General features: G+C 41.2%; 1 protein-coding gene across 3 annotated transcripts in view; it reads left to right on the top strand.

Moving 5' to 3' along the window:
• Window positions 1-27,673, top strand: part of SLC5A1 (solute carrier family 5 member 1) — a 113,301-nt gene that overhangs the window by 75,780 nt on the left and 9,848 nt on the right. For all 3 annotated transcript variants that reach the window (XM_037510972.2, XM_054695277.1, XM_037510971.2), the window contains 7 exons: window positions 14,941-15,046; window positions 16,139-16,219; window positions 18,523-18,743; window positions 18,950-19,085; window positions 20,779-20,886; window positions 25,576-25,726; window positions 27,422-27,590. In XM_037510972.2, coding sequence (XP_037366869.1) covers window positions 14,941-15,046; window positions 16,139-16,219; window positions 18,523-18,743; window positions 18,950-19,085; window positions 20,779-20,886; window positions 25,576-25,726; window positions 27,422-27,590 — 972 coding nt within the window. The remainder of the gene's footprint in view (window positions 1-14,940; window positions 15,047-16,138; window positions 16,220-18,522; window positions 18,744-18,949; window positions 19,086-20,778; window positions 20,887-25,575; window positions 25,727-27,421; window positions 27,591-27,673) is intronic.

Here is a 27,673-nt window from a genome sequence, read left to right on the forward strand (position 1 = left end):
AAACTCCTCTCCTCTTTATATCTTTTTGGCTCCTTTCTTGTAAAGTAATTGGCCATATGTACCTGGGCTTATTTCTGGGGTCTCTTTTCTGTCCCATTGATCTACTTTCATGAAAACACCAATCTGTTTTGATTGCTATTTCTTTGTAATATGATTTGAAATCAGAAAGCATGAGGCCTCCTGCTATGTTCTTCTTTGTCAAGATTGTTTAGGCTATTTGGGGTCTTCTGTGGTTCCATACACATTTTGGGATTGTTTGTTTTATTTCTATGATAAATGTCATTGATAGGGATTGCACTGAATCTATATATCACTTGAGGTAAAATTATCATTTTAACAATGTTAGTTCTTCCAAGCTATAAACTTGGAATATCTTTTCATTTCTTTCTGTCTTCTTCAATTTTACTTTGTCTTTCATTATGTCTTATAGTTATTCATTGTTCAGGTCTTTCACCTACTTCATTAAATTTATTCATACTATTTTAGACTTTTTAAAAAAAGATCGATTTATTTATTTATTTATTTATTTATTTATTTATTTATTTGTTTATTTATTTGTTTGTTTGTTTATTTATACAAGCACTGGGTACAGTCAGAAGCTCAGGAGGGTGAGAGAATTCACCAGAGCCAGAGCGGGGAGCAGAACAGGCAGACTGATGAAGTACACTGCTGAAGGGAGCAGCGGGCATGGCAGGAGAGGTCTGTGTGCCATGTGGGACCCTCGCCAGCAGCCGGGGATTGAACTGGAGCTTCAGAGGCTGCGGGCAGCTTTGCAGCCCAGCGCTCAACTGCTGCGCCACCAGGGAGGCCCTATTTTAGAATTTTTTATGCAATTGGAATTGTTTTTAAAATTCTTTTCCTCATAGTTTATCATTTTGTATATCGATTTTGTATCCTGCAACTTTACTGAACTTATTAGTTCTAACAGTTTTTTTTTTATGGCATCTTCAGGGTTTTCTGCATATAGTACGTTGTCTTTAAATAGTGACTGCTACTTTTTCCTCTCCAGTTTGGATGACTTTATTTCTTTTTCTTGCCTGATTTCTCTGACTAGGACTTCCAATACTATATTTGGTGAAAATGGTGGCAATGAGCATCCTTGTATTATTTCTGATTTTAAAGGAAAAATTTTCAGTTTTTTACTATTGAGTATAATGTTAGCTGTGGGTTTGTAATATATGACCTTTATTATATTGAGATATTTTCCTTGATAACCACTTTGTTTGGGATTTTTATCATAAATGGATGTTGAATTTTGTCAAATGCTTTTTCTGCATCTACTGAAATGCTCATATGATTTTTGTTCATTTTGTTAATGTGGTGTATCACATTGATTGACTTGTAGATGTTGAACCATTCTTGTACCTGGAATAACTCTCATTTGATCCTGGTGTTTGAACGCTTTGATGTGCTATTGAAACTGGTTTGCTTATATTTTATTGGGGATGTTTCCCTCTATGTTCATATTGTATTGTAATTTTTTTCTTATCTGGTTTTGATATCAGGGTAATGCTGTCTTGATAAAATGAATTGATTCTCTTTTTTTAATGGAAGAGTTTGAGAATGATTGGCATTAATTCTTCTCTGAAGGTTTGGTAGAATTTATCAGTTGAAGCTATCTGGTCCTGGATTTCATTGGTATCAAGATACTTTCTGATATCCATGTTGACCCAATGGTTATTCAGTAAGTGAAAGCTGTTCTTAACAGAAAGTTAAAAATTTTCTATTCAGTTAAAGATATTGACGGATTGACCCAGATTTAGACATAGTTATAGAACTTGTGTCCTCTCAGGGTCAGAATTTGCCTGCAGGGGACATTTCTGCTGTACTTAAACATGGGAAGTTGGTATTAACACTTGAAGGAAACAGAGAGATTCTTTCTCTTCTACAACAGGCAGGAAAATGAAAATCCAGGAGACAGAAGATACTTGCTCTGTTTCCTAAATCAGGAGCAGAACCCAGAGCACCAGTTCTAGCTCCTTGTCCTTTTTATAAGGTTCTTGTGTTAACCTGGAATTAGTTCCCTGGGTTTTTAGTTGCTAACGCTCTGGGGGATTTTAACTCCCTCTAAACCTAATCACAGGGGCTGTTACCCTACTATTTAAGCTTTTTCCCTGGCAGCTTGGTGCTTCAGGTCCCAATTTGTCAAGATGAGATTTCTCTAGGATAGATCATATTTGGGGGTATGTATGAGAGCTCTTGCTTGATCCACAAAAGCAAGTATTATATTTCTTCTTCACTTTTTCTTAAAAGTGTGCAAATCAACTTCTTTTGATGGTACAAAAAAAAAAAAAAGCAAAGCAAAAGACCCAGGAAACCACTGAAGTGGTGATATTTTCTGAAAATCCAAAAGATGTGAGAAGAGCAAAGTTTGCTGGAAGTTTTACTTGGCATTTTCCTACCCCCCAAAGTGATTGTTTGATAAAGGTTAAAGCAACACTGGGAGAAAAAAAGGGAAGAAAGAAAATGTGAATTATAGGGAATAAGAAAAGGAAAATAGGATTCATTAGAGACAGAGTAGGGAGCAGAACAAGTGGATCTACTAAAATACACTGCTAAGGAGCAGCGGGTGAGACAGGAGAGGTCTGCTGCGCCATGTGGGTCAACTCCCTGACTGGGGATTGAACTCATGTTGCAGTGGCTGGCAGTAGCTTGATAGCACTGACACTTTAGCCCCTGCACTACCAGGGAGGTTCTTAATTTCTTAATTTAAGGATTTAAGTACAGTATGGTCCATATCTAAATTTTCCTGATTATCTAAAGAATATCTGGGGTGGGGGAAAAAAAGGAATATCTTCTTACAGTTAGTTTGTTTGAATCAAGACTTAATTGAGATCTACATATTACATGTGGAAATTCTTTCTCTTTTTTTTTTGCTTTTTTATTTTTATTTATTTTTTATATTAATTTTTAAAATTTTTTATATCATTGTTCATTTTTAAACAATATTTGCTTCCCCCCACCTCCGCAGGTGTGGTCCCATAAAGTTTCCTTCACCAATGTACCTGTGCACCATCACCTCAGTCCCCTGTGCTCCACCCTCCCTCCCTCTGATCCCTCTCCCTCCTCCTTTCCTGCATTGTCTCTGATTTATAATTGTCCATTTTGCTTTGTTGTGTTTTGTACTGTTATTGATTTTTTTTAAATAGAGGCATGCTTTATTTATTTATTTTATTTGTTTGTTTGTTTTGTTTATACATGCACTGGGTACAGTCAGAAGTGCGGGAGGGTGAGAGAATTCACCAGAGCCAGAGTGGGGAGCAGAGCAGGCAGAAGGACTGAAGTACACTGCTGAGGGGAGCAGCGGGCGGCAGGAGAGGTCTGCGTGCCATGTGGGATCCTCCGGTGGCTGGGGAGCAGCCAGGGATCGAACCGGTGCCGCAGAGGCCGCGGGCAGCTTCACAACCCAGCGCTCAACCGCTGCACCACCGGGGAGGCCCTGTTATTAATTTTTTACAATGATGTCTTATTGGGTTCCCCTATATTCCTGCTATAAGTGAAACCATCTGATATTTTCCTTTTTCCTTCTGTTTTATTTCACTGAGCATAATTCCTTCTAGTTCCATCCATGTTGCTGCGAATTTCATGAGTTTATCTTTTTTGATTGCTGAATAATATTCCATTGTATATATATGCCACATCTTCTTGACTCAGTCGTCTATTTTTGGGCATTTGGGTTGTTTCCAGGTTTTACCTGTTGAAAATAGTGCTGCATAAACATAGTTATACAGGTGTTCTTCTGAATCAATGTTTTTGTGTCCTTTGAGTAGATCCCTAGTAGTGGAATTGCCAGGTCATATAGTAGCTCCATTTCTAGTAGACTGAGGAATCTCCAGACAGCTTTTCGTAGTGGTTGGACCAGTTTGCACTCCCACCAGCAATGTAGGAGAGTTCCTTTTTCACCACATCCTTGCCAACATTTGTTGTTGCTTGTTTTTTTGATATGTGCCATTCTTACTGGTGTAAGGTGATATCTCAATGTGGTTTTAATTTTCATTTCCCTGATTATAAGGGATATTGAACATTTTTTCATATGCCTGTTGTCCATTTGCATTTCCTCTTTGGAGAAATGTCTTTTAAGTTCTTCTACCTATTTCTTGACCGGATTGTTTATTTTGTTTTTGTTGAGTCATGTGAGTTCTTTGTATATATTTGTGATCAGTCCCTTATCAGTTGACTGGAGTGCAAAGATTTTTTCCCAATCAGTGGTGTGTCTCTCTGTTTTGGTTAATGTCTCTTTTGCTGTGCAGAAGCTTTTCAGTTTGATGTAATCCAGGTATTTATCTTTTCCTTGACTTTCTTTGCTTTGGGTGATGAGTCTTTAAAGATATTATTGCAATGTATGTCTTGTAGTGTTTTACCTATATTTTCTTCTGTATATTTTATGGTTTCAGGTCTTATGTCCTGTTCTTTTATCCATTTTGAGTTGATTTTTGTGCATGGTGAGAGGTAGTGGTCTAGTTTCATTTTTTTTTTGCATGTGGTGGTCCTGTTTTCCCAGCACCATTTATTGAACAAACTGTCCATGTTCCATTGCATATTCTTTGCTCCTTTGTCAAAGATCAGTTGTCCATATAAGTGTGGTTTTGTTTCTGGGCTCTCTATTCAGTTCCATTGGTCTGTGTGTCTGTTTTTGTTCCACTACCAAACTGTTTTAATTATTATGGCTTTGTAGTATAACTTGAAGTTTGGAAGTGTGATACCTCCTTTCTCCTTTGTTTTCATCAGTAAGGCTGTGGCTATTCATGGTTTTTTGTGGTTCCATATGAATTTCATCAGTATTTGTTCTATTTCTTTGAAGAATGTCATTGAGATTTTTATTGGAATAGTGTTGAATCTGTATATTGCTTTTGGTAGGATGGACATTTTAATAATGTTAATTCTTTCAATAGAAATACTTTCTTGCAAGTGAAAATCAAAATCAACAAAAACTATGAACCAGAGACACTTTCTGGGGGGTGGGGGGCAGGAGGGGAGGGATTGAGGTCAGAATGGGGGGGTTGCAATTGTATGGGGAATATAAAAATAAAATTTATTATTAAAAAATTAAAAAAAATTAAAAAAATACTTTCTTGCAAGGAAATATGTATATGTGTCTTCAGCCTACCACAATTATTGTACAGGGTATGTATGGGGTAAGGTACAACCTACATGCACATACTCTTCTTGTTAAATTTTTTATTGTTTTGTTGTTGTTGAGTTAAAAGAATTGTTTTATGTTCTAGATATTGGACCCGTATCAGATTCAAATTTGTATTTGCAAATATTTTCTCCCATTGTGTAGATTGTCTTTTCATTTCTTGATAGTGTCCTTTGAGGCACACAAGTTTTAAATCTTACTGAAGTTCGGCTTATTTGTTTTTTTTTTTTTTTTTTTGCTGTTGTTGTTGCTTATGCTTTTGCTGTCATTCTTAAGAATTCATAGCCAAATCTAAACTTTTAAAGATTTCCCCATATTTATTTTTATGTTTTTATAGTCTTAGTTCTTATTTAGGTCTTTGATCTATTTTGAAGTAATTTTTGTAACTTTCCCAGCACCATTTATTGAAGAGACTACCATTTCCCTGTCAAATGGTCTTGTACATATGTTTTACCACAATTCACTGAAAACATTTTTTTTTAATAGGACCTATAGGACTTGTCTTAGACTTGGGACTGACTTCCAATAGTACTGCTTCCTCATTGCCCAGATTCCTGACTTAAATTCCTACTGCCCTTGATTGGTGCTTTTGTGCCTCCCCTGCCAATTTGATGATTCTACTGCCTTCATTTTCTCCTCCTTTCCTTCAGGCTTAGTTTTTAGGAACGAGATGAAAATCTTGGGCTTTTTAGTCCTATTTCATTAGAGACAGGTATGCAGGAACTGGTTGGGAAGTGCTGAGAGGGTGGAGAAGTTTCTTGAGAAAGTGAAGGGAAGATGTGAGAGGAGAAACAGTGATGTAAGCTAAGAGGGTGGGGAAGTCACTGTGGAACTGTTGAAAGGTTGTTGAGGGGACTGCTCCTTACTTCAGCTTGTGAGGTGGCACCTGCCAAATGAGCGCGTAGAGAGTGACACTAGGATTTCCCTTCTCAGAAACAAGCCTTTTCAAAGTCCATAGTACAGTTGGGTGAAAGTCTGTGACTAGAGTTGCCATGGAAAGGACAGTCTTTGCCCTTAGAGCTGGTATAGGAATAGTCATATAAGTAAGTGCCCAACCTCTATCCCTGCCTTCCCAATCACCTCATCTATTGTTCAAGTTACTGATTAAACCTCCTTGGACTCAGAGCACCCAGGTAACTGAGGGAAAGCCTTCTTCAGCTCAGATCCTGCATTCAGCTATTTCTGAATTTTGCTTCCGAATACTTAGTGTAGGCTTCTCCCTCTCTGTGTGACTTCTGGGACTTCTTACTGGAAGCCTTGGCCAATGTCCTACTTACTAAACCTACTGCCCAGAGCCACTGCTCCCTTGGTTAATGCACAAGAAGGAAGATAACTGCTTTTCATTTAGTGCCAGTCTCTTTGTTGACTCCCTAGTAGGGCCTTTACTTAAGCCATCTCTATTTCTCATAAGAATACTCCGTGTCAGGGGTTTTTATTTTATTTCCCACTTCTTGGAAGAGAAAACTGACTTTCTGAATTTGGGTAATTTGCCACAAACCTCACAGTTAGTATATGGCAAAGCCAGGGTTGGAACTCAGGTCAGTTTAGTCCCAAATTTTGTGTTCTCACAATTCTGCTTTGCATTTTGAGGGGAGGAAGGCATAGGGTGACAGGATGGGAAGATCATCTAGTCCTGGTTTCTATGCTCTCATTTTACATATGGGGACATTGAGGTATAGAGGGGAAAGAACTAGGGTGAAAAGCAGCATCCCTGATACTGAATCCAAACTTTTTGGCATTTTGTCCCCTTTGCCTCTTAAGTCTTTCATTCTTCCATTAAAGTGTAGAATAAAATTCAAGACCTTCGGAAAAAATTAAGATAGGCTGGCAAATGCTCTTACAAGATAAAGGAATAGGATTTGAGGAGACTGTGAGAACATCAGCTGCATCCTGGGATGAAGGATTGGAAGGAGGTACATCAAGGCAGAGGGGAGGGCCAAGAAAGAGTCAGACAGTCAGTGCTTTGCCTTTGTAAATGTGTCTAACTTCAGGTTTTACCATGGGTCACAGAGCATAAAATCTTTAAAACAATTGCACTGATGTCAAAGTTACTCTCTAGAAACTTATATTAAAATACACATGAATTTGGGGTTCTTGCAAAAAAATAAAAGAATGATTGGTTAGCACAGTAAGGCAGTCAGGTATTTATCTTGTACACAAAGAATTAATGTTAATTGTGTTTGGATATGTAGGTATGGATAGTTTTTGGTGGATAAGAAGAGGAGTGACTTTGTAAGATCTATGTTCAGACAGGGAACAACCAGGAAGGATGTGGAGATCCAGCGGATATGTAATTGATAGGAGAGAAAGAAAATAAAATGCATTTCAGGTGCAGGGCCGGGATATAAGCCAGGCCACTGGCCAGCGATGGTGTGGAGTCTTGACTTTGGTTGCCATCTTGTGGTCATGTTTGGCCTCTGGGAACCAGACTTGATTATTCCTCTGCATTCCTCTGTATTTTGTGGGCTTCCCCCTACTCAGGACCCTGTCTTGTCAACTTCTGAGAAACATTCTGTTCTGTAAAATTTCCTGGCCTAGCTTATTCAAATGTGCCAATCACTTGAGATTAAGCCTCAGACTCTATGAATTACACATAATGGCCAAATGACCCTGTTCATGTTTCCTGGTGCTGTGGTGGTAGATTATGACTGCAATAAACTTTTATTACTCCACTATCTATTTTGAATCCTTGAGTGGGAATAAGAGCTTTGATGTTTTGCTTAAGGTTTGAATGCTCATCACTTGGTCCATTCCCTTTCACGAATGAAAGGAGAAATTTGAGTAATGGGGCTCTCCATCTCATATGCCATTGCCAGGCATGATTTATTGGGTATTCAAATAGGACCAGAATGGGCAGCAAACATACAGAGGACATGGAACTATTAGAGCTGATACAAAACTACCTGCCCAAGATTCACAGTCAGAGTCAGTCACCTTTAGACATTTTCCAGGTGGTCCTGTTTGGTGGTTGTTGTTCTTCAGTCTCTTGGACTGAATCCAATTTCCACTCTCTTTTTGTAAAATAAAGTTTTATCAGAACACAGCCATGCCCATTTCTATTGTATTGTCCTTGGCTGCTTCAACATACAGTAGGTTGAACAGAGACTGTATGTCCTGTTATTGCCTTATTTCTGTTTTCGTTTTTTTTTTTTAACAGAAAGTTTGCTGATCCCTAGTATAGAAGGGGATTCATTTTTCATTTCATTTTAAGTTGTTTTTGCTCAATGTCATTGGAGAAATTTGCTTACTTTTAAACTTCTTTTCTTTTTTAAATTAAGAACTAAGAATAGGGCCTCCCCTGGTGGCGCAGTGGTTGAGCGCTGGTTCCATCCCCAGCTGCCAGTGAGGGCCCCACATGGCGCGCAGACCTCTCCTGCCACCCGCTGCTCCCCTCAGCAGTGTACTTCGGTCCTTCTGCCTGTTCTGCTCTCTGCTCTGGCTCTGGTGAATTCTCGCACCCTCCCGCACTTCTGACTATACCCAGTGCTTGTATAAATAAATAAATAAATCTTTAAAAAAAAAAAAAAAAACTAAGAATAGTTTAGAGAAGCTGCAATTTGGGATGAACGGTGAAACTAATGGTCTCACAGGATTACAGGACAATTTTTAAAAAAGATTTATTTATTTATTTATACAAGAACTGGGGTAAAGGCCAGAGGTGTAGGGGGTGAGAGGATTCACCAGAGGCAGAGTGGGGAGCAGAATAAGCAGATTGAGTGAAATACACTGCTGAGGGGAGCAGCGGGCGAGTCAGGAGAGGTCTGCTGCGCCATATGGGTCAGCTCCCTGGCCAGGGATTGAACTCATGCTGCAGTGGCTATGGATAGCTTCATAGGTTGCGTCTTAACCCCTTGCGCCACCAGGAAGGCCTAACAGGACAATTTTTTTATATCAAGGCTTTGATATATTTCCTATACAGTTCCTGGTATACAATAAATACATTTATAAACTAAAAAGTAATGAAATACTGCAAGCACACAGAAAAGTACAAAGAATAATATAGCAAATACCACCAACTAGATTCTAAGGATGTCAACAGTTTTATCATTTTTTTTAAAAAAGAAGTAAAACATTACAGCTATAACTGAAGGCTTATCAGAACCTTCTTGACCCCATGTACTTCCTCCTTAAAAGGTAAATACAGTCTTGAACTTGGAATATATTTTTCTGGTCTATGTTTTTATATTTTTACTATACATATTTATGTCTCCATAAAGAATATATTGTGTTGTAAAGTGTCTGCTTTCCACTCCCACCTTTGAAACTGTGAGAAAAATACGACGATGGTATTTAAGAAAATCTGGAGAGGAAAGGCACCTATAACCTTACAGTTCTAGTACAGAAGTTTTCGTATTTTGACCTTGACCATATTACGTTCATTTACCAAATTTCAATCAGAGTATACATATTATTTTGTTGTCTTTCCCTCCTATTTAACATCACACTGTACACATTCCCCCATTATTCCATCTTTGTAAGTATTATTTTTGGGGTCTGTGGATCATAATTGTTGATATAATATTTGACAAACCATTAAAAATCCTCTGGTGGATGAAAATATGATGACCTTTGGGCCAAGTGATGGAAGTGGGAACACTTACTTTTCGATGTATAACTTTCTGTGATGTTGTTCCTAAATCACGCATAAACTCTCTAATTTTAAAAGTGAAAAAAACTTTTTTGATTGAAAAACAACTTGCTTCCTGTAGAAAATATTCCAGGAAGGAGAACCCTTATCTTTCAGAGTTTTGGGGAGGTCACTGGGCTTGGAGGCAGAAACCCTGGATTTTAGATCTCTAACAAGTCACTGACTTTGTTTTTATGTAAAGGCAGTTTACCAGTTTTGAGGATCAAAGAATGAATGTAATCTGAGAGCCCTTAACACACTGTAAAATCCCTGAGTAGGGAGAAAAAAAATACTCTAGTGAAGCAGGAGGAAGTTGGGGCTCCTATGAGATCCAAAGACTAATGTCAGAATACTTGCGTTAACATGAGCTTAGCTATAGTTTCCCAGGCACTCCTTTTGGGGTTCTAAGTGCAGAGAAAGACTTTCACCTTGAAGTTAGGAGTGACTCATGGGAAGAAGAATTTCTCCTAGGTTTCTTTGGTTAAGAAAGAGTGTTTTCTTGGTTAAGAGAGTTTTCTTTGGTTAAGAAGGAGAGTTTTCTTAGAAATCTTCATTTCCCTTACTAGCTGGAAGTAGAGTATTATAAAAATAAGATTTTTATTAGCCCAACCCATCTTGTAAATCTCTATAGACTTTGAACAAAACTCTATATAAGAGTAATGCCTTATTTATTTGTGGTTAAATACAGCTGGCAAATATTAATAAGGATATCACATGCGATGTGTTGTCATCAAGCATTACAAATGAACTACTCTGGAAAATAAGCCAACTAAGGGCATTTTTAAGGAGGGAGCAGCCTTGGAATCTTTTTATAGCTCACTCACATTTATAAGCTAATACACCAAATCAAGCGTGCGCACTTAACCACATTCCGTTGTTATCAGTGATTGATCCCTTTCAATTGTAATAACTTTATGTGACAAATTAGAGGCCAAGGAGGGCAGGGAGCAGCAATTGCGAAAGCTCATCAAGTGATCATTGTGCAGCATCAGGATAGAATGGCCCTTTTTTTTGGAGGGGGGTCATAGCTTTTAAATAGCTTTATTTAGGACATTGCATTTTCCACTTACAATACCACCAGAGGCAGAGGGGGAGCTGAATAAGCAGATTGAGTGAACTACACAGCTGAAGGGAGCAGCGGGCAAGTCAGGAGAGGTCTGCTGCGCCATATGGGTCAGCTCCCTGGCCAGGGATTGAACTCGTGCTGCAGTGGCTGCAGGGTAGAATGGCCCTTTTTTTTTGGGGGGGGGGGGTCATAGCTTTTAAATAGCTTTATTTAGGACATTGCATTTTCCACTTACAATACAGTGCTTGTAAGAGGAAACATTACTTCCTTTCTCCATGCACATGTTCCATAGTCAAGTATCAAGAAGGCCCAGTTATGACTATAGCAACTCAACTTTCACTGCCATGGAATTAGCTACAAATTTGCATCCCTTAGTGTTTGTGTGGGACAATGCTATATTCTGTGCCCACATTGGTTTAATTACCCTCCTTAGTTGTGGGCCCAGTGGAGGTCCCAGCAGATGATGTAGCTCCATCACCAGGGAAACCCCCAGGTGTTCCTCTTCCTATGACACCTGCATTCTGGCACAGCTTGGCAATGAATGGATCGCAGACCTTTTCCAGGTCTTTCTGTTGCTGTTCAAAATTTCTTCTCTGCTTTCTGGTTCTCATCAAACCAGATTTCATTACGCTTGTCAAGAATTTTCTGTTTGTCCTCATACTGATCTTGCCTTGAAGTTTCTTGGCACTTGGGCCCGCCTGCATTATTCATCACCATAAAAAGCTAATGCTACATTTCAGGGGCCTCCCTGGTGGTGCAGAGGTTAAGTCTCAGAACTGTCAAGCTATCCCCAGCCACTGTGGCATGAGTTTAACCCCCGGTCAGGGGGCTAACCCACATGGCACAGCAGACCTCTCCTGTCTCGCCTGCTGCTCCCTTCAGCAGTGTATTTCAGTAGATCCACCTGTTCTGAATCTACTCACCCCCTCCACCCCAGTTCTTGTATGCATATAAAGAAAGCTAATGATTTGTTTCAGATTGGAAAACAACACCATCAAATCTACACTCAGAAAGGCATTTGACATCAAAACTGGGCTGGTGGGCTTCATGGCAACTTGATTCTTTGTAGCATCACCAATCATTTGCTCAGAAGTCATAAAGGTGATATAGTTTGGGATAGTTTGGTTTCCCTGATCATTGGCAATTATTTACAATTTACCTGATGGAAGATGCCTACACAAGAATAGGGGGTGCCAAGATCAGTGCCACCTGCAGTTCTCTTAAACAGGGTTACTGTGTATAGGCCTGGCTTGGCTTGCAAAGAAAACAGCAGTCTGCTGAGTTGCTGCCATGCTCAGTGAAACCCAGGAATGGCCATTTCACCCTTAGCAAGGTTAACATGCTGCGGGGGACTCTTTTTTCCTCTCCCTGCAGAAGGACCAGACTGGGAGGAGAATGATTTTCTTGCCTGAAAAGCTTTCCCATTCTAGTCACTGAGAATCACAAGCCTCAAGAATCAGAGCCTCCCACTTTAAAGATGAAAACATTGAGATGTAAAGAGGAAAGGGTTTTATTATTTGGTCACTCAGGCCTACAGTGGCAGTGCTGGGGTTAAAACCTAGGTCCTCTGACCACTGGTCCTGGGGAGTGGGGATGGGGTCAAAGTCACTATATCTGTCCCTACCCTTGGTTCTGCCTATTATCCCCCACTGGGAAAGGCCATGCTGTAGGTCCCCTGGGAATAGAGAACCTGCAGGGGAGCTAAGGCACAGATCCTCAAGGGGCCCATCTTGGGGAAGAGGGTGTTATGCCTTAGTATACAGGTTTGGAGTTGGTGTAGAACAAGCTGTCTGTCAACCAGTAGAGTCAGGGAACAGGAGATTTAGTTGGCAGGAACCAGAGCCACTGGAGGGTCTTGAGTAGCTGTAAGGGAGTGGGGAAGATAAAATAAAGAAAAAATTTAGGGGCACCATTCCCTAAGACTCTGACAGGGAGGTCCTTTACATGAACTGAAATGTTTCAGGTTTATACAGTAAAACAGTCTATGCCTTCCATCTAGGGGAAATCTAGTTCCCTTTACAACTAGAGATTTGAAAATAAAAGATTCTCCATGATAATTCCTTAATACTACACTTCCAGGTGGCTCCAGGGCTCTCTGCTGATTTAAATTAGCAACTGCTCTTTCCAGCCAGATAGAAGTTTCTCTATGGAGCTAAATGAGGAGGGGAGGAGAAAAAGAACTGTATCAAGAACACAATTGGTGAATTCAGGGGTAAGAATTAAGACAATCAGGAGCTCTACTAGGCAACAGGATCTTTCAATGTTGTGGGAAGGTCACTGGAAGAGAAGATGTGTGCAGGTGTGTGGAAAATAAACTACTTCAGCTTGAAAAAAAAATCAGTTGACTTTTTTTCAGAATTACTACATTATTGCATTAATTTTTCCTTTTGTAAACACAATACTACCTTTTCCTTTAGGTAAACACAATACTACCTTGTGAACACAATACTACCTTTTCCTTTAGAAAACCAGGTCACTTGCTGCTCTCTTTCTTGTCTTTTCTTTTTTTTTTTTTTTTTAAGTAATTGCATTCTTTTTTTTTTTAAGATTTATTTATTTATTCATACAAGCACTGGGTACAGAAGCGTGGGAGGGTGAGAGAATTCATCAGAGTCAGAGGGGAGAGCAGAGCAGGCAGACTGATGAAGTACACTGCTGAGGGGAGCAGCGGGCAGCAGGGGAGGTCTGCGCGCCATGTGGGACCCTCACCCAGTGGCCAGGGATCAAACCGGCACTGCAGAGGCTGCAGGCAGCATCGCAACCCAGCGTGCACCAGCAGGGGGGCCCTGCGCTCTTTCTTTAAAGTACAGCTTTGTTGAGGTATAATTGGCACTAAGCATTATAAGTTATTTCACTTATATATCATGGTGGTTTGATATATGTGTTTATAGTGAAAGGATCCCACCCAACCCCATCTAGCTAATGAACTCATCCATCATATTTATCTTTTTTTGTGTGTTTGAAACTATTGAATTTCTACTTCCTTAGCACATTTCAGTAGTACAATACAGTCACCATGTTTTACATTAGATTCTCAGACCTCTTTCCTCATACAACTAAAAGTTTATATCCTTTTGCCAACCTCTTCCTATTTCCTCCACCCTGCCCTCCCAACCTCTGACAACAACTTTTCTATTCCTTGTTTCTGTGAGTTTGACTCTTTTTTTTAAAAGATTTATTTTATTTATTTATGCATACAAGAGCTGGGGTGTAGGCCAGAGGTGTGGGAGGTTAGCAGATACACCGGTGATAGAATGGGGAACAGAACAGGCAGATTTACTGAAATATACTGCTGAGGGGAGCAGCTGGTGACAGGAGAGGTCTGCTGCACCATGTGGGTTAGCTCCCTGGCCAGGCATTGAACTTGTCCTGAAGTGGCTGCTGATAGCTTCATAGTGCTGAGACTTGTGCCACCAGGGAGGCCCTGTTTGTCTTTTTCCATCTGACTTATTTCACTAAACATAATGCCCCCAAAGTCCATCCATGCTGTAGCAGATGGTAGGACTTCATCTTTTTATAGTTGACTAGTAGTTAGTTGTGTACATGTACCACATCTTTTTTCATCCAGTCTTCTGTTGATAGATACCAGGGTTATTTCCAACTCCTGGTTATTATAAATAATGCTGTGATGAACATGGGGTATGTATTATCTCTTCAATCAATCCTTTGGGTAAATACCCAAAAATAGAATAACTGGATCATATAGTTTCTGTTTTTTATTTTTTGAGGAATCTTCATATTGTTTACCATAATAACTGTACCATTTTTCACTACCACCACCATTTTTTCTACATTCTCACTAATACAATATTTCTGTTTTTTGGATAAATGGCCATTCCAACTGGCCTGACTTGATATCTCATTATCGTCTTCTATTTCCTTAATAATAAGAGATGTTGTACATTTTTTCATGTGCCTGTTGGCCATCTGTATGTCTTCTTTAAAAAAAGTGTCTATTCGGATCTTCTGCTCATCTTTTAATCAGGCTGTTTTATTTTTGTTTAACCCCTCCAAATATGCCTCCCTGTCCCAGCCCCTGAAGTACCTCAGTCAGACCCAGGTACACCCTGGCCTCTCTCACTCCTAACTCCACCCCTCTTCTTCCAGGCGGATATCTTCTCTGGGGCCATATTCATCAACTTGGCACTGGGCCTGGATCTGTACCTGGCCATCTTTCTCTTACTGGCCATCACTGCCATTTATACAATCACTGGTGAGTCATTCAAATGATCCAGCAGCTCAATCCCAGTTTAGGATCTGTAACTTGTGAAGAGTGAGGAAGTAAAAGACATAGCTTCTCTCAAGGAAGAGAGATAAACCCAGGAAGGAGGAGGGGGTGTTTGCTTGGCTCCAATTCATGGATTCTAACGGGTTATAGAGTTGGCTCCAGAAAACTCCAGTGTTGGCTGGAATATGGAGGGATGTGGGCCTGTAGGTTGTAGAGAGGACTTGGCTGAGTTGAAAGAGTCAGAGAAGTGTCAGGTACAGGGGTAGGTGAGAGCAAAATAATGGAGGCAAGAACATGGGGTGGAGGGAGGCAGGGTGAGCAAGCAAATGTGCTTGACTGAAGGAGGGTGGCCCATGGGAGGGAGCTGGGGTGTGTGTGGTTCATAAGGCCTGATAGTCCTGAGGTCATAGTGCAGTGTCTTGGATTTGCTCTGACAGGGGCTGGGAGGCATTGTGTAAGGGATAGAATGACACAAAAAGATTTTAGAGGAATACTCAAGAGCTGACTGGAGAGGTTGCTGACACAGAGAACAGCTGGGGGCACCTTTGCAGAGGTGTTACTCTGTGTTGATTAGGCAGAGCCATGGTCAATGATGCAACTTGCTGTTCAGCTAGAGCTCCATAGTTTTGGTGACAAGCTATTACTTAGATGGTCTGAGAAAAGAGAAAGTGGAAATACAAGTAACTCTATAAAATGTGCCAATTTAGCTGTGTCCCCAGACACCTTGTAGAGATGTCTGCACTCTGACTTCCCTGCCTTCATTTATGAAAGATGCTTCTCTACCATAGAGAAGCCATCTTCCTATTTAAAAGGTTCACTTAAAGTTCTTTCTCCCCAAATAGGGAGCAACATTTTCCTTTCCCCAAGGCCTACCTAGCATTTCTATGAAAGCAGAGCTGTTGGAACATGCTGGGCAGCAGGCTACTGAACAGGAAGGGCAGGTCAGGGGAGGGAAGGAAGGAAAGGCCAGTGGGTGACTGAATGGGGTGCAGGGTTAGAAGTGGAGGGTGGGAAAAGGGGACAGGCTACTTGTGCCATCGTACCTGACATAGGATGTTTTGTCTCCCGCCTGTGTAGGGGGCTTGGCGGCTGTGATTTACACGGACACCTTGCAGACGGGGATCATGCTGGTGGGGTCTTTTATCCTAACCGGGTTTGGTAAGTGGTGCTAGGGCAGGCTGAGGAGGTGGGGAGGCAGAGATAGGAGCCTGTGTCCTATCACAGGCAGGAAGCAGGACTAATTCTGCCCTCCCCAGGGAATGGCCTGGGAGTGATTCGCCACCACTGTGGGTGTGCAGAGGGCACCTTCACCAGCCCTGGAGGTCTCAGGTGGCCTGGACCAGTAACATTTGGAGTGCCTGCTGCCCTCTCTAGACAGTGGTTCCCAATGTCAGCCTGTGACAATATAGTCTTCTATCTATAGAGAAACTGGACAAAAAAGTCTACAGCTACACTGTAGACTAAATACATTCAAATGTTGCATCTTAAATCTGATTATATCTTGTCCACATTTTGATGTTAAATGTTCTTTCTTGTATGAATTGATGAAAGTGACTACTTTTTTGTTTGCATCTTTATTTGACAAAATTAACAACCAACCAACCATTCTGTGGTGCTCTCCCCCCACACCCTGATTATTTTATTTTATATATTTTTTACATCATTTTTCATTTTTGCACAATGTATGCATTTTCATCTTGGTTATATTCCCCATAAAATTCCCACCTCCCTTATTTTGACCCTAATCCCTCCTCCCTCCTCCCCCCCCCCATAGAGTATCTCTGGTTTATAGTGGCTTGTTGATTTTGATTTTTACTTTATTATAATTAGTCTTTTTCCTGGTCCTTTACTTATTTATTTATTTATTTATTTATTTATTTATTTAAAGATTTATTTATTTATACAAGAACTGGGGAACAAGCCAGATGTGCGGGAGGGTGAGAGGATTCACCAAAGACAGAGCTGGGAACAGAACAGGCAGACTGAAGAAATACACTGCTGAGGGGAGCAGCAGGCGAGACAGGAGAGGTCTGCTGCGCCATGTGGGATTCTTGCTGGCCAGCCTGGATCAAACCTGCACTGCAGAGGTTGCAGACAGCTTCACAATGCAGTGCTCAACTGCCTGTGCCACCAGGGAGGCCCCTGGTCCCTTATATACATTTTCTAAATTCCTGCTATGAGTGAGACCATTCGGTATTTTTCTTTTTCTTTCTGGCTTATTTTGCTGAGCATGAGCCCTTCCAGCTCTATCCATGGTGCTAGGTATTTACCTAAAGGACACAGAATCATTAATTCAAAAGGGCACCTGCACCCCTATGTTTATAGCAGCACTGTTTACAATAGCTAAGCTATGGAAACAACCCATATGTCCAAAAATAAATGACTGGATCAAGAAGATGTGGTGCATCTACACAATGGAATATTACTCAGCAACCAAAAAGATAAACACATGCAATTTGCACACCCTGATTTTTTAAAAAAAATTTGTCTATGAAATTCTAAAGACAAGACCTTAGATCTCTAGGTATTTAAGATGGAGGGCTGTAAAATGTAGTTTATTTTTATGGGGGCTCATGCTGTCTGTGTGTTCTGCAAAGCCTTGTCCATTCTCTATGCTGTTTTCCAAGAGCTTCCATTCAGTTTTCCCTATCAATCTCCAGGGCTCTGCAGGGGCCGGAATGTCTTTTTCATGGGCACACAACCAAGAGAAGGCAGGGTTCCAGACCCCTCATCCATTCTCTGTCCTTGCTACCAGACTGCTGGAAACAGGGGTTTACTGGTATGACCTAGCCTGTGTCTCCAGCTCTACGTCTGGCATCCCTGCCAGCCACCACAGGGGGTGAGGGGAAAAACAGAGTCTTTGGGCCTGGTTCAAAACCAAAGTCTGGGACCTCCCTGATGGCCTAAGGGTTAAGTCTCAGTACTATCACTGCTGTGGCCTGAGTTTGGTCCCCAGCCAGGGAGGTGTCCCACATGGCACAGCAGACCTTTCCTGCCTCCCCTCAGCAGTATATTTCAGTAGATCTGCCTGTTCTGCTCCCTGCTCTCTCTGGTGAGTCCTCTCACCACTGCCCCCACCCAGCACCTCTGTTCTACACCCTAGTTCTTGTATGCATAAATAAATAAATCTTTAAAAAATTTTTCTCATTAAAAAAAAAAATAACCAAAGTCTGTCTTTTAATAATTCAAATGTCTTCCCTTTGTAAAGTGGTTTATGCTTGGAGTTTTTTCACAGGCCATTGCTTTGGGCCCTCACAGTAGCTCCCTCAAAGGGAACGAGACAAGACAGGGTTAAAAATTCCATTCTATGGATGAGGAAGCTGAGGTCCAGAATGGGAAAGTGACCACACAGTGAGGGCTGGGTTGTAGTCCTCTCAGTTTTTCAGGCACCCCCCAGGAGGAAACTGCTATGAAGAGTTGAGAGTTTCAGGATGTTAATTTTTGTAACAAATGTTTTCCAGCTTTTAATGAAGTGGGAGGGTATGACGCCTTCATGAAAAAGTACATGCAAGCCATTCCATCTGTGGTTTCTGAGGGGAACCTCACCATCAAGGAAGAATGCTACACCCCAAGGCCCGACTCATTCCACATCTTCCGAGATCCACTCAAGGGAGACCTCCCATGGCCTGGGCTCATCTTTGGAATGTCCATCATTGCTCTGTGGTACTGGTGCACAGATCAGGTACACGCTGGACAGGAGACCCAGAGCTCCTGTCTGTCTGTGGCTTGGGGGTTGGGAAAGATAAGACAGGGCTCATGTGGCCTGGGGGTCAGTGCACCTCACTGGCATGAGACTACCTGGTCAAGGACACAGGATGGTCTGGGTGGCGGAAAGCCGTCATGGGTCCTCTGGCTTCCATTCCTCCCTCACTGTGCTTCCCCTGGCAGGTCATTGTGCAGCGCTGCCTCTCTGCCAAGAACATGTCTCACGTGAAGGCCGGCTGCATCATGTGTGGGTACCTGAAGCTGCTGCCCATGTTCCTCATGGTGATGCCTGGGATGATCAGCCGCATCCTGTACACAGGTGATGGCTTCCGCTGGACTCACTGGGTACTTTCTACCATTTTCCTGGCTCTGAGTCATTTCTAAAATCCCTTCACTCACAAGTCCTCCTTTTCTGCCCTTTTTTTTCTTGCCACAATTACCAAGCATGTTCCCCATCTAGAGAGTGAATAATTTGAGGTCACAGAACCTGTGGCATTGTCTTCCCTGGTTTCTTCCACTGGAAATTGCTTCTCTCTTTTTCCCATTCTTTGGAGCTGAGGTGTTTTCCAGCTGATATTTGCTTACTTCTTACTCAGTGTCCCCAGGCTCTTCTTAATGACAAAGAACCTTAATGTCCTTGATTCCAAAGGACCCCAGCTTGCTTCTGAGACCTGTTTCCTTTTCCATTTCCTTGAAGGAGGCCCTTGCACTTGGCTCTCCAGGGTGAAAGATTTTTCCTTGCCCCTTCTATGGCCTCGCTGGCATTGCCATTTGCACTTATTTATTTATTTATTTATTTATTATTTTGGTCAACCATCATAAATCAATACTGTTTCCTGGAATATGAGATAATACAAAAAAAAAAAAAAAAGAGAGCACTGTGGAGTGAAATTATTGTGAGCACTTTTCAAAATGAAGACAGAACAGTCAAAGTGCATTTGCTGCCATTGGCTGTTAAGAGTGCTCTTAATGGTGGTCTCACATTCCTGTATTGGCTTGCCTGTTATGAGAAAAAATATTCCTAATTGAATAGTTTATATTATAATGGATATAACACATATAAAAATTTTCCAACCAAGGCCTCCCTGGTGGTGCAGTGGTTGAGCGCTGGGTTGCGAAGCTGCCCTCAGCCTCTGCAACGCCAGTTCGATCCCCGGCTGCTCCCTGGCCACCGGAGGAGGGTCCCGCATGGCGCGCAGACCTCTCCTGCCGCCCGCTGCTCCCCTCAGCAGTGTACTTCGGTCCTTCTGCCTGCACTGCTCCCCGCTCTGGCTCTGGTGAATTCTCTCACCCTCCCGCGCTTCTGACTGTATGCAGTGCTTGTATAAATAAATAAATAAATCTTAAAAAAAAAAAAAATTTCCAATCAGTGCTATAATGAAGCAGCACTAGATGATATACCTGTAATAGCTACCTGTTAAATGTTCGTTGATTTGAATTCTATAGACATCTCTAGAATTTTCTCCAGGGTCTAGATTATGTTCCTTCTCTCTATTCCCCACCCCACTTGCCACAGCTACTTCTTTTCTATCTTACTCCAGACATTCCACATTTTGGAAGTACTACCCAGTAGACCTCCTCCTGGGGGAATTTCCTCCATTGTCTGAGTGTTTAACCTTACTTGCTAAAGTACCTTAAAGGATCCTCAAAATAAGGAGCTGCCAGTCCCTGTAGTCTTCAGTAGAAACAAGACAGTACTGCTGAGCTGCTGCACAGCTGGCTAAAGTCTGCGGACCACATCCCCTCCCTTCCCACCTTGATCATTTCTTTGCCTCTCCCCTCCTCTGCCTAGAAACTGCCTTTTCTTCCCAGGCAGAGCTTGGGGGTGGTCAGGACCAGGACAGGGCACAGCATGGAAGGGCTCAGCCAGGAGCTGCCCTCCATAGAGCCATTTCAGGGTCTTAGGCAGGATTATCCTGTTCAAAAGCTTGTTTTAAGAAAGTGAATCTTGGAATTTCGCCCCCCCCCCACCCAGTGTCTGCTTGCTGACTTGGTTATTCATCTCTCTCCAGATAAAATTGCCTGTGTCACCCCCTCGGAATGTGAGAAGTACTGTAACACCAAAGTTGGCTGTACCAACATTGCCTACCCCACCTTGGTGATGGAGCTCATGCCCAATGGTGAGAGTCATCCCCGTTGGCAGGGGCTTGCTTAGGAGGTTGATTGGGCTTATGGTTTAAAGAGATTTCTGTGGCCCTCTGGGGGAAAGCCTCATCTGTGCTGGGGGGCCAGTAGAGAAAGACTTATTCTCGGTGTCTTCAGTTTTGGACATGTCTTCTCTCAGCAGAAGATATGACTTAGATATATGACTTAGTTGGGCTCTCCCATCCATCAAATTTGGAAAAGAAATGATCTGAAAACATCTGAGGGAAAAACATGACTTTTCCATGTTCATCTAAAAGGTCTTTTGAAGCTCTCCAACAGACATTAACATGAAGGCTTGAATAAGTGGAGTTTTACCTGAAGAATGAATTGTCTTCTGGGCTGTTTCAAGTTGTTTGTTTGTTTTTCCTTTTTTTTTTTTTTTTTTTTTTTGATGCTCAGCTTGACTGTCTTTTATTTTTTATTTTATATGTATTTTTTTTTTACATCATTTGATTTTTCTCTCCTCAGGTGTAATCCCTATAAAACTCCCACCACCACATCACCTGGGAATTGTCACCATAGTCTCTTGTGTTCTTCCCTTCCCTTTTTTGACCCATCTCTTTGCCTCATACCTGTGATGTGTCTCAGTTCTGTAATTTGCCTGCTAGTTTTGTCTTTTTTTTTTCTGACTCCTTGTTTGGTTTCCTGATGTTCCTCCTATAAATGAAACAATCCAATGTTTTTTTTTTCCTTCTGATTTATTTCACTGAGCATAATCCCTTCTAGCTCCATCCATGTTGCTGTGAATTGCATGAGTTTATCTTTTTTAATTACTGAGTAGTATTCCATTGTGTATATACACCACATCTTCTTTTTTATTTTATATATTTTTACATCATTTTTCATTTTTGCGCAATGTATGCATTTTCATCTTGGTTATATTCCCCATACAATTCCCACCCCCCCTTATTTTGACCCTAATCCCCCCTCTCCTCCTACCTGTTCCCCTGTAATATGTCTCTGGATTATAGTTGCTTGTTGATTTTGATTTTTACTTTAACCAAAATAAAGAGACACCCCACCGACTGGGAGAAAAATTTTGCACACAACACTAATGATAAAGGGCTGATCACAAAAATCTACAAAGAGCTGAAGAGACTCAACAAAAAACAAGTAAATAATCCAGTCAAAAAATGGGCAGCAGAGCTAAAAAGGAACGTCTCCAAAGAGGAAATGCAAATGGCCAACAGGCATATGAAAAAATGTTCAGCATCACTTGTAATCAGGGAAATGCAAATCAAAAATATGCCACACCTTCTTGATACATTCATCTGTTTTGGGGCATTCAGGGCATTTAGCTTTAGAATGAACAAGTATAAGGAAGTATATGGGTAGTTTACAATGGGCCTTCTTACTCTGAAGAACTTGTTATCGTAAGAGAATGGATACTTAGAATCCAGAACAGTTTTTGGGTAGGCCTGCAAGTCTATTCATTGTTCATGTTTCATACAGAAGAAAAATCTAATTCTGGATCAGGAGATGCAATTTTTGTTAGATTAGTGGGTCTCAAGAGATCATAAATTTGAAACTATTAACCAGGAAAATTTAGAATGAACTTAAAAAATTTTATCGCTGAAAGGAAACATAGAGACCATCTAGTCAAACCTCTTCATTTTACAGTTGGGGAAACTGAGAGGAGCAGGAGTAAAGGGCACATAGCAACTGAGTATCTGGTTCACTTAACTTTGCTCATGGAGGGAGATGAGGAATTTGGGATTTTTTCTAACTACAGACTGGATGTATGACCTTGGGCAAACCATTTGAATTCAAATTCCATAAAAATGGGTGTAATAGGTAACTTTTCCACTGAGCCAGGCTGCTTGTTAATTAAGGTTGCAATTAGGAAGAGTCACATGGCTCATTTAAGTTTCTGGCTGGGATTACACTGGACTCTATGGGGTGTTTATCTTATTTTCTTTAGATTGGCAGATACCAGGTGAGAGCAGTAGCTCTAACTACTGTGCTAGAATGGACTGTGCATAACAGAAAGATCAAGGACAAGGAATGCTGTCTTTATGTATATCACTGCCATTCCCTCACTTTCAGTTGAAATCTGGTTTCTGACCTTCCTGTGCTAGATCAAAAAGATGTTTTCCATATAGGCAAAACACTACACAACATGCACCTCAAAGACATCTTTACAGACACATCACCCAAAGCAATGATAGTGAAGGCAAAGATAAACAGCTGAGACTACATAAAATTAAAGAGCTTCTGCACAGCAAAAGAGACAATAACCAAAACAAAGAGAAACCCCACCGACTGGGAGAAAATTTTTGCGCACAACACTAATGATAAAGGACTGATCACAAAAATCTACAAAGAACTGATGAGACTCAACAAAAACAAAGAAAATAATCCTGTCAAAAAATGGGCAGAAGAGCTAAAAAGAAACTTTTCCAAAGAGGAAATGCAAATGGCCAACAGGCATATGAAAAAATGTTCAACATCACTTGTAATCAGGGAAATACAAATTAAAACTACCATGAGATACCATCTTACACCAGTGAGAATGGCACATATTCAAAAAACTAGCAACAACAAATGTTGGCGAGGATGTGGAGAAAAAGGAACTCTCCTGCACTGTTGGTGGGAGTGCAAACTGGTCCAACCACTATGGAGAGCTGTCTGGAGATTTCTGGACCTACTAAACATAGAGCTTCCATATGATCCAGCAATTCCACTCCTAGGTATTTACCCAAAGGACACAGAAACATCAATTCCAAAGAGCACCTGCATCCCTATGTTTATAGCAGCACTATTTACAATAGCTAAGCTTTGGAAACAACCCAAATGCCCAAAAATAGATGACTGGATCAAGAAGATGTGGTACATATACACCATGGAATACTACTCAGCATTCAAAAAAGATAAACACATGCAATTTTCAGCAACATGGATGGAGCTGGAAGGGATCATGCTCAGCGAAATAAGCCAGAAAGAAAAAGAAAAATACCGGATGGTCTCACTCATAGCAGGAATCTAGAAAACTTAAATAAGGGACCAGGAAAATGAATAACTATAAGAAAGTGAAAATCAAAATCAACAAACAACTATGAACCAGAGACACTCTATGGGTGGTGGGGGGCGGGGCAGGGAGGGATTGGGGTCAAAATAAGGGGATTGCAATTGCATGGGGAATATAAAAAAAAAAACACTAAAATGAGATACCATCTTATACCAGTGAGAATGGCACATATTAAAAAAACTAGCAACAAAAATGTTGGTGAGGATGTGGAGAAAAAGGAACTCTCCTGCACTGCTGGTGGGTGTGCAAACTGGTCCAACCACTAAGGGAAGCTGTATGGAGATTCCTCAACCTACTAAAGATAGAGCTTCCATATGATCCAGCAATTCTATCCTAGGTATTTAACCAAATGACACAAAAACATTAATTCAAAAGATACCTGCACCCCTATGTTAACAGCAGAAGTATTTACAATAGCTAATCTTTGGAAACAACTCAAATGCCCAAAAATAGATGACTGGATCAAGAAGATGTGGTACATACACACCATGGAATATTACTCAGCAATCAAAAAGATAAACACATGCAGTTTGCAGCAAGATGGATGGAGCTGGAAGGGATCATCAGCGAAATAAGTCAGAAAGAAAAAGAAAAAGAACGGATGACCTCCCTCATAGCAGGAATTTAGAAAACCTAAATAAGGGACCAGGAAAAGACTAATTAATACAAAGTAAAAATCAAAATCAACAAGCAACCATGGACCAGAGACACACTGGGGGGGGCGGTGAGGAGGGGGAAGGGGTGGGGAGAGGAAGGATTAGGGTCAAAATAAGGGGGGGTGCAATTGTATGGGGAATATAACCAAAATGAAAATGCATACATTGTGCAAAAATGAAAAATGATGGAAAAATTATATAAAATAAAATATTAAAAAAAAAGAAAAAGAAAAATACCAGATGGTCTCACTCATAGCAGGAATCTAGAAAACCTAAATAAGGGACCAGGAAAAAGAATAACTATAATAAAGAAAAAATCAAAATCAATAAGCAACTATAAACCAGAGACACAACTATGGAGGGGGTGGGGAGAGGAGGGATTTGGGTCAAAATAAGGGGGGTGCAATTGTATGGGGAATATAAAAAAAACTTTAAAAAAAAAGATATTTTCCATCTTACTTGACCCTCAGTAGCATTCAGCATTATGATCACTTGTCTTTCTTGAGTTACTCTCTTGGATTCCATAGTGTTATTCTCTTCTGTTTATTTCGACTACTGCCTCTCCTTTTTCAGCAGCTCCTTATTGTCTCATTTGCAGATTCAGCCTCCTCCAGTCAGCCAGTAAAGGTCCCCACACAAATCCATCATGAGATTCTGTTCATTTTGCCTCCTAACTATCTCATATGCATCAACTTCTTTACACGCACACACACACATACCATCACCACCACCACCATCATTGTTCAATTGACAAGTATTTACCTCATATATAATTTTTGTTCTTAGCTCTTTGTTGACTGCTGTGAGTTTACAATGTAATTTAAAGCTAGAGTCCATTTCTTAAAACTTCTGGTTCTTTTGGAGAGACAAATCAGAGAACAGTGTATGTTTTTGGCAGGCAAACAAACCTTGAGTCCTCACTTGCTAAGCATAAAAGAGCTCAGGTGCTTTGTGCCACTCAGAACCTCCTTTTCTTCCAGGACTGCGAGGCCTCATGTTGTCAGTCATGTTGGCCTCTCTCATGAGCTCCCTGACGTCCATTTTCAACAGTGCCAGCACCCTCTTCACCATGGACATCTACACCAAGATCCGGAAGAGAGCATCTGAAAAGGAGCTCATGATTGCAGGAAGGTAAATCCGGCTGTTCCCTAGAATGCACCCCTGGAATTCCCCTCAAGTTGGGAAGATAAGCAGATACTTGGGTAGAATGGGAGTAACCTCTGTGGAGAGTAATATTTGCCCTTCAGTGGCACTTAACTTTGAATTGGAGATCATCAAGCGATGCCCCTCTGGAGTGAAAAGCCACATCAGAGATCGTCTAATCTAAACTCCTGTCTACCAATGAGCAAAAAGAGACTTGTCCTGCCTAAATCTAGACACCTGAGGCAATGGCAGACCCAGGTCTGGAATCCATGGCTAACCGAGAGTTATCCAAGACTCTTTAGACCACCCACACCATCTTCCTCAGCCCTCCACACTGACGCTCTCCTCACTGAACATCTTTGAGGCTTACTCTGTAAGATTTAAATACCAGGCTATGAGCACATTTGTTAATGTCAAAGAGGCTAATGGACACAGCAGTATATTGAAAACAATTCATGGATTGGATGTACTTATTATCATCATTATCCATGGAGAAGTTGCCCTGGATAGAGGACTAACAGAAGCTCCTCCATGTCTCTCCATGGGCTGAGGCAGGGCAAGCTCCTCAAGGCAGGGGAACAAGTCCCTGAGCTATCAGTCAAGGGTACAGGAGTACAGGGGGGATATGGGCTGCCACCTGATAAGCCTCATGGGCAAGATTAGGGCAAATGAAAGTAAGGAAAATGGTAAGCCAGTCCCAGGTGATGAAATACCAGACATCTAGAGGTCAGACTAGGTCAATACCTATTACTATACTTCAAGGAAGCAGTACCATTTCCTGGATGACTTTTCCTTAAGAAGAGTTTTCTGACTTTCTGTTATTTATAAGACTCAAGATACAACCAGGGAAGAGAAGTATTTTGTTTCTTTGCTCAAGGCAGGACCCCTTCACCCTGAGATAATGTTGGGATTCATAATTTTTTGTGCAGCCAATGACTGCTGCTCTGAGGCTCATCCCTGCCCTTGATACACTTACACTCAGATGGAACAATTCCAAATGTTGGAATTGCCAGTAAGAGCAATCAGGGCTCAGAAAAGGGAGAGGTGAAAATGATGTGTACTAGCTGTGGATGGCTACTGGCAGGAGGGAAACCCTAAATTAGGTCCCAAATGGTGGGGACTGGGTCTAGGTCCCTACTGAAAGTCAAGTGCATTTCACTTACTCAGAGGCACAGATGAATTCTTGAAGAGGCAGAAGAAAAATTCCTCAAGAATTAATTTGCTAATTATTTTTCCTTGCTGTGGTATTACAAACATATATTAGAGCTATAATAATATATTACCTATATAAAATATATAAGACTTGTTTTACATATTTTACATATGCTTATTTGTTATGTGTACATATTTACTAGTTATAGATATCTTTGATACCCAGTGATCTATTTATTCATGTGAAGACTTTTTTTTTTTTTTGCATAGGAGAACTGGGGTGTAGGCCAGGGGTATGTGTGGGGGTGGTGAGAGGACTCACCAGAGACAAAGTGGAGAGCAGAACAGGTGGATTGACTGAAATACACTGCTGAGGGGAGCAGCGGGTGAGTCAGGATAAGTCTGCTGTGCCATATGTGGGTTAGCTCCCTGGTCGGGGGTCCAAATCAGACCGTAGAGGAGATAGCGCTAGGCCATCAGGGAGGCCTGGAGCCATTTATTAACACTTGGTTATGGGGGCTTTGATTTCAGAGTGTTCATCGTGGTGCTGATTGGCATCAGCATCGCCTGGGTGCCCATTGTGCAGTCAGCACAAAGCGGGCAGCTCTTTGATTACATCCAGTCCATCACCAGTTACTTGGGACCTCCCATCGCAGCTGTCTTCTTGCTGGCTATTTTCTGTAAGAGAGTCAACGAGCAGGTGGGTATCATCCATGCATGCCCAGAAAAGCCTTTCTGGCCCAGAAACTCCCAACTGGACTTATATATTCTCTGTGGGAGGGA

Source organism: Talpa occidentalis, unplaced genomic scaffold (assembly GCF_014898055.3).
Source record: "Talpa occidentalis isolate TD23 unplaced genomic scaffold, MPIMG_talOcc4v2.1 talOcc4.14, whole genome shotgun sequence".
Taxonomy (NCBI): domain Eukaryota; kingdom Metazoa; phylum Chordata; class Mammalia; order Eulipotyphla; family Talpidae; genus Talpa; species Talpa occidentalis.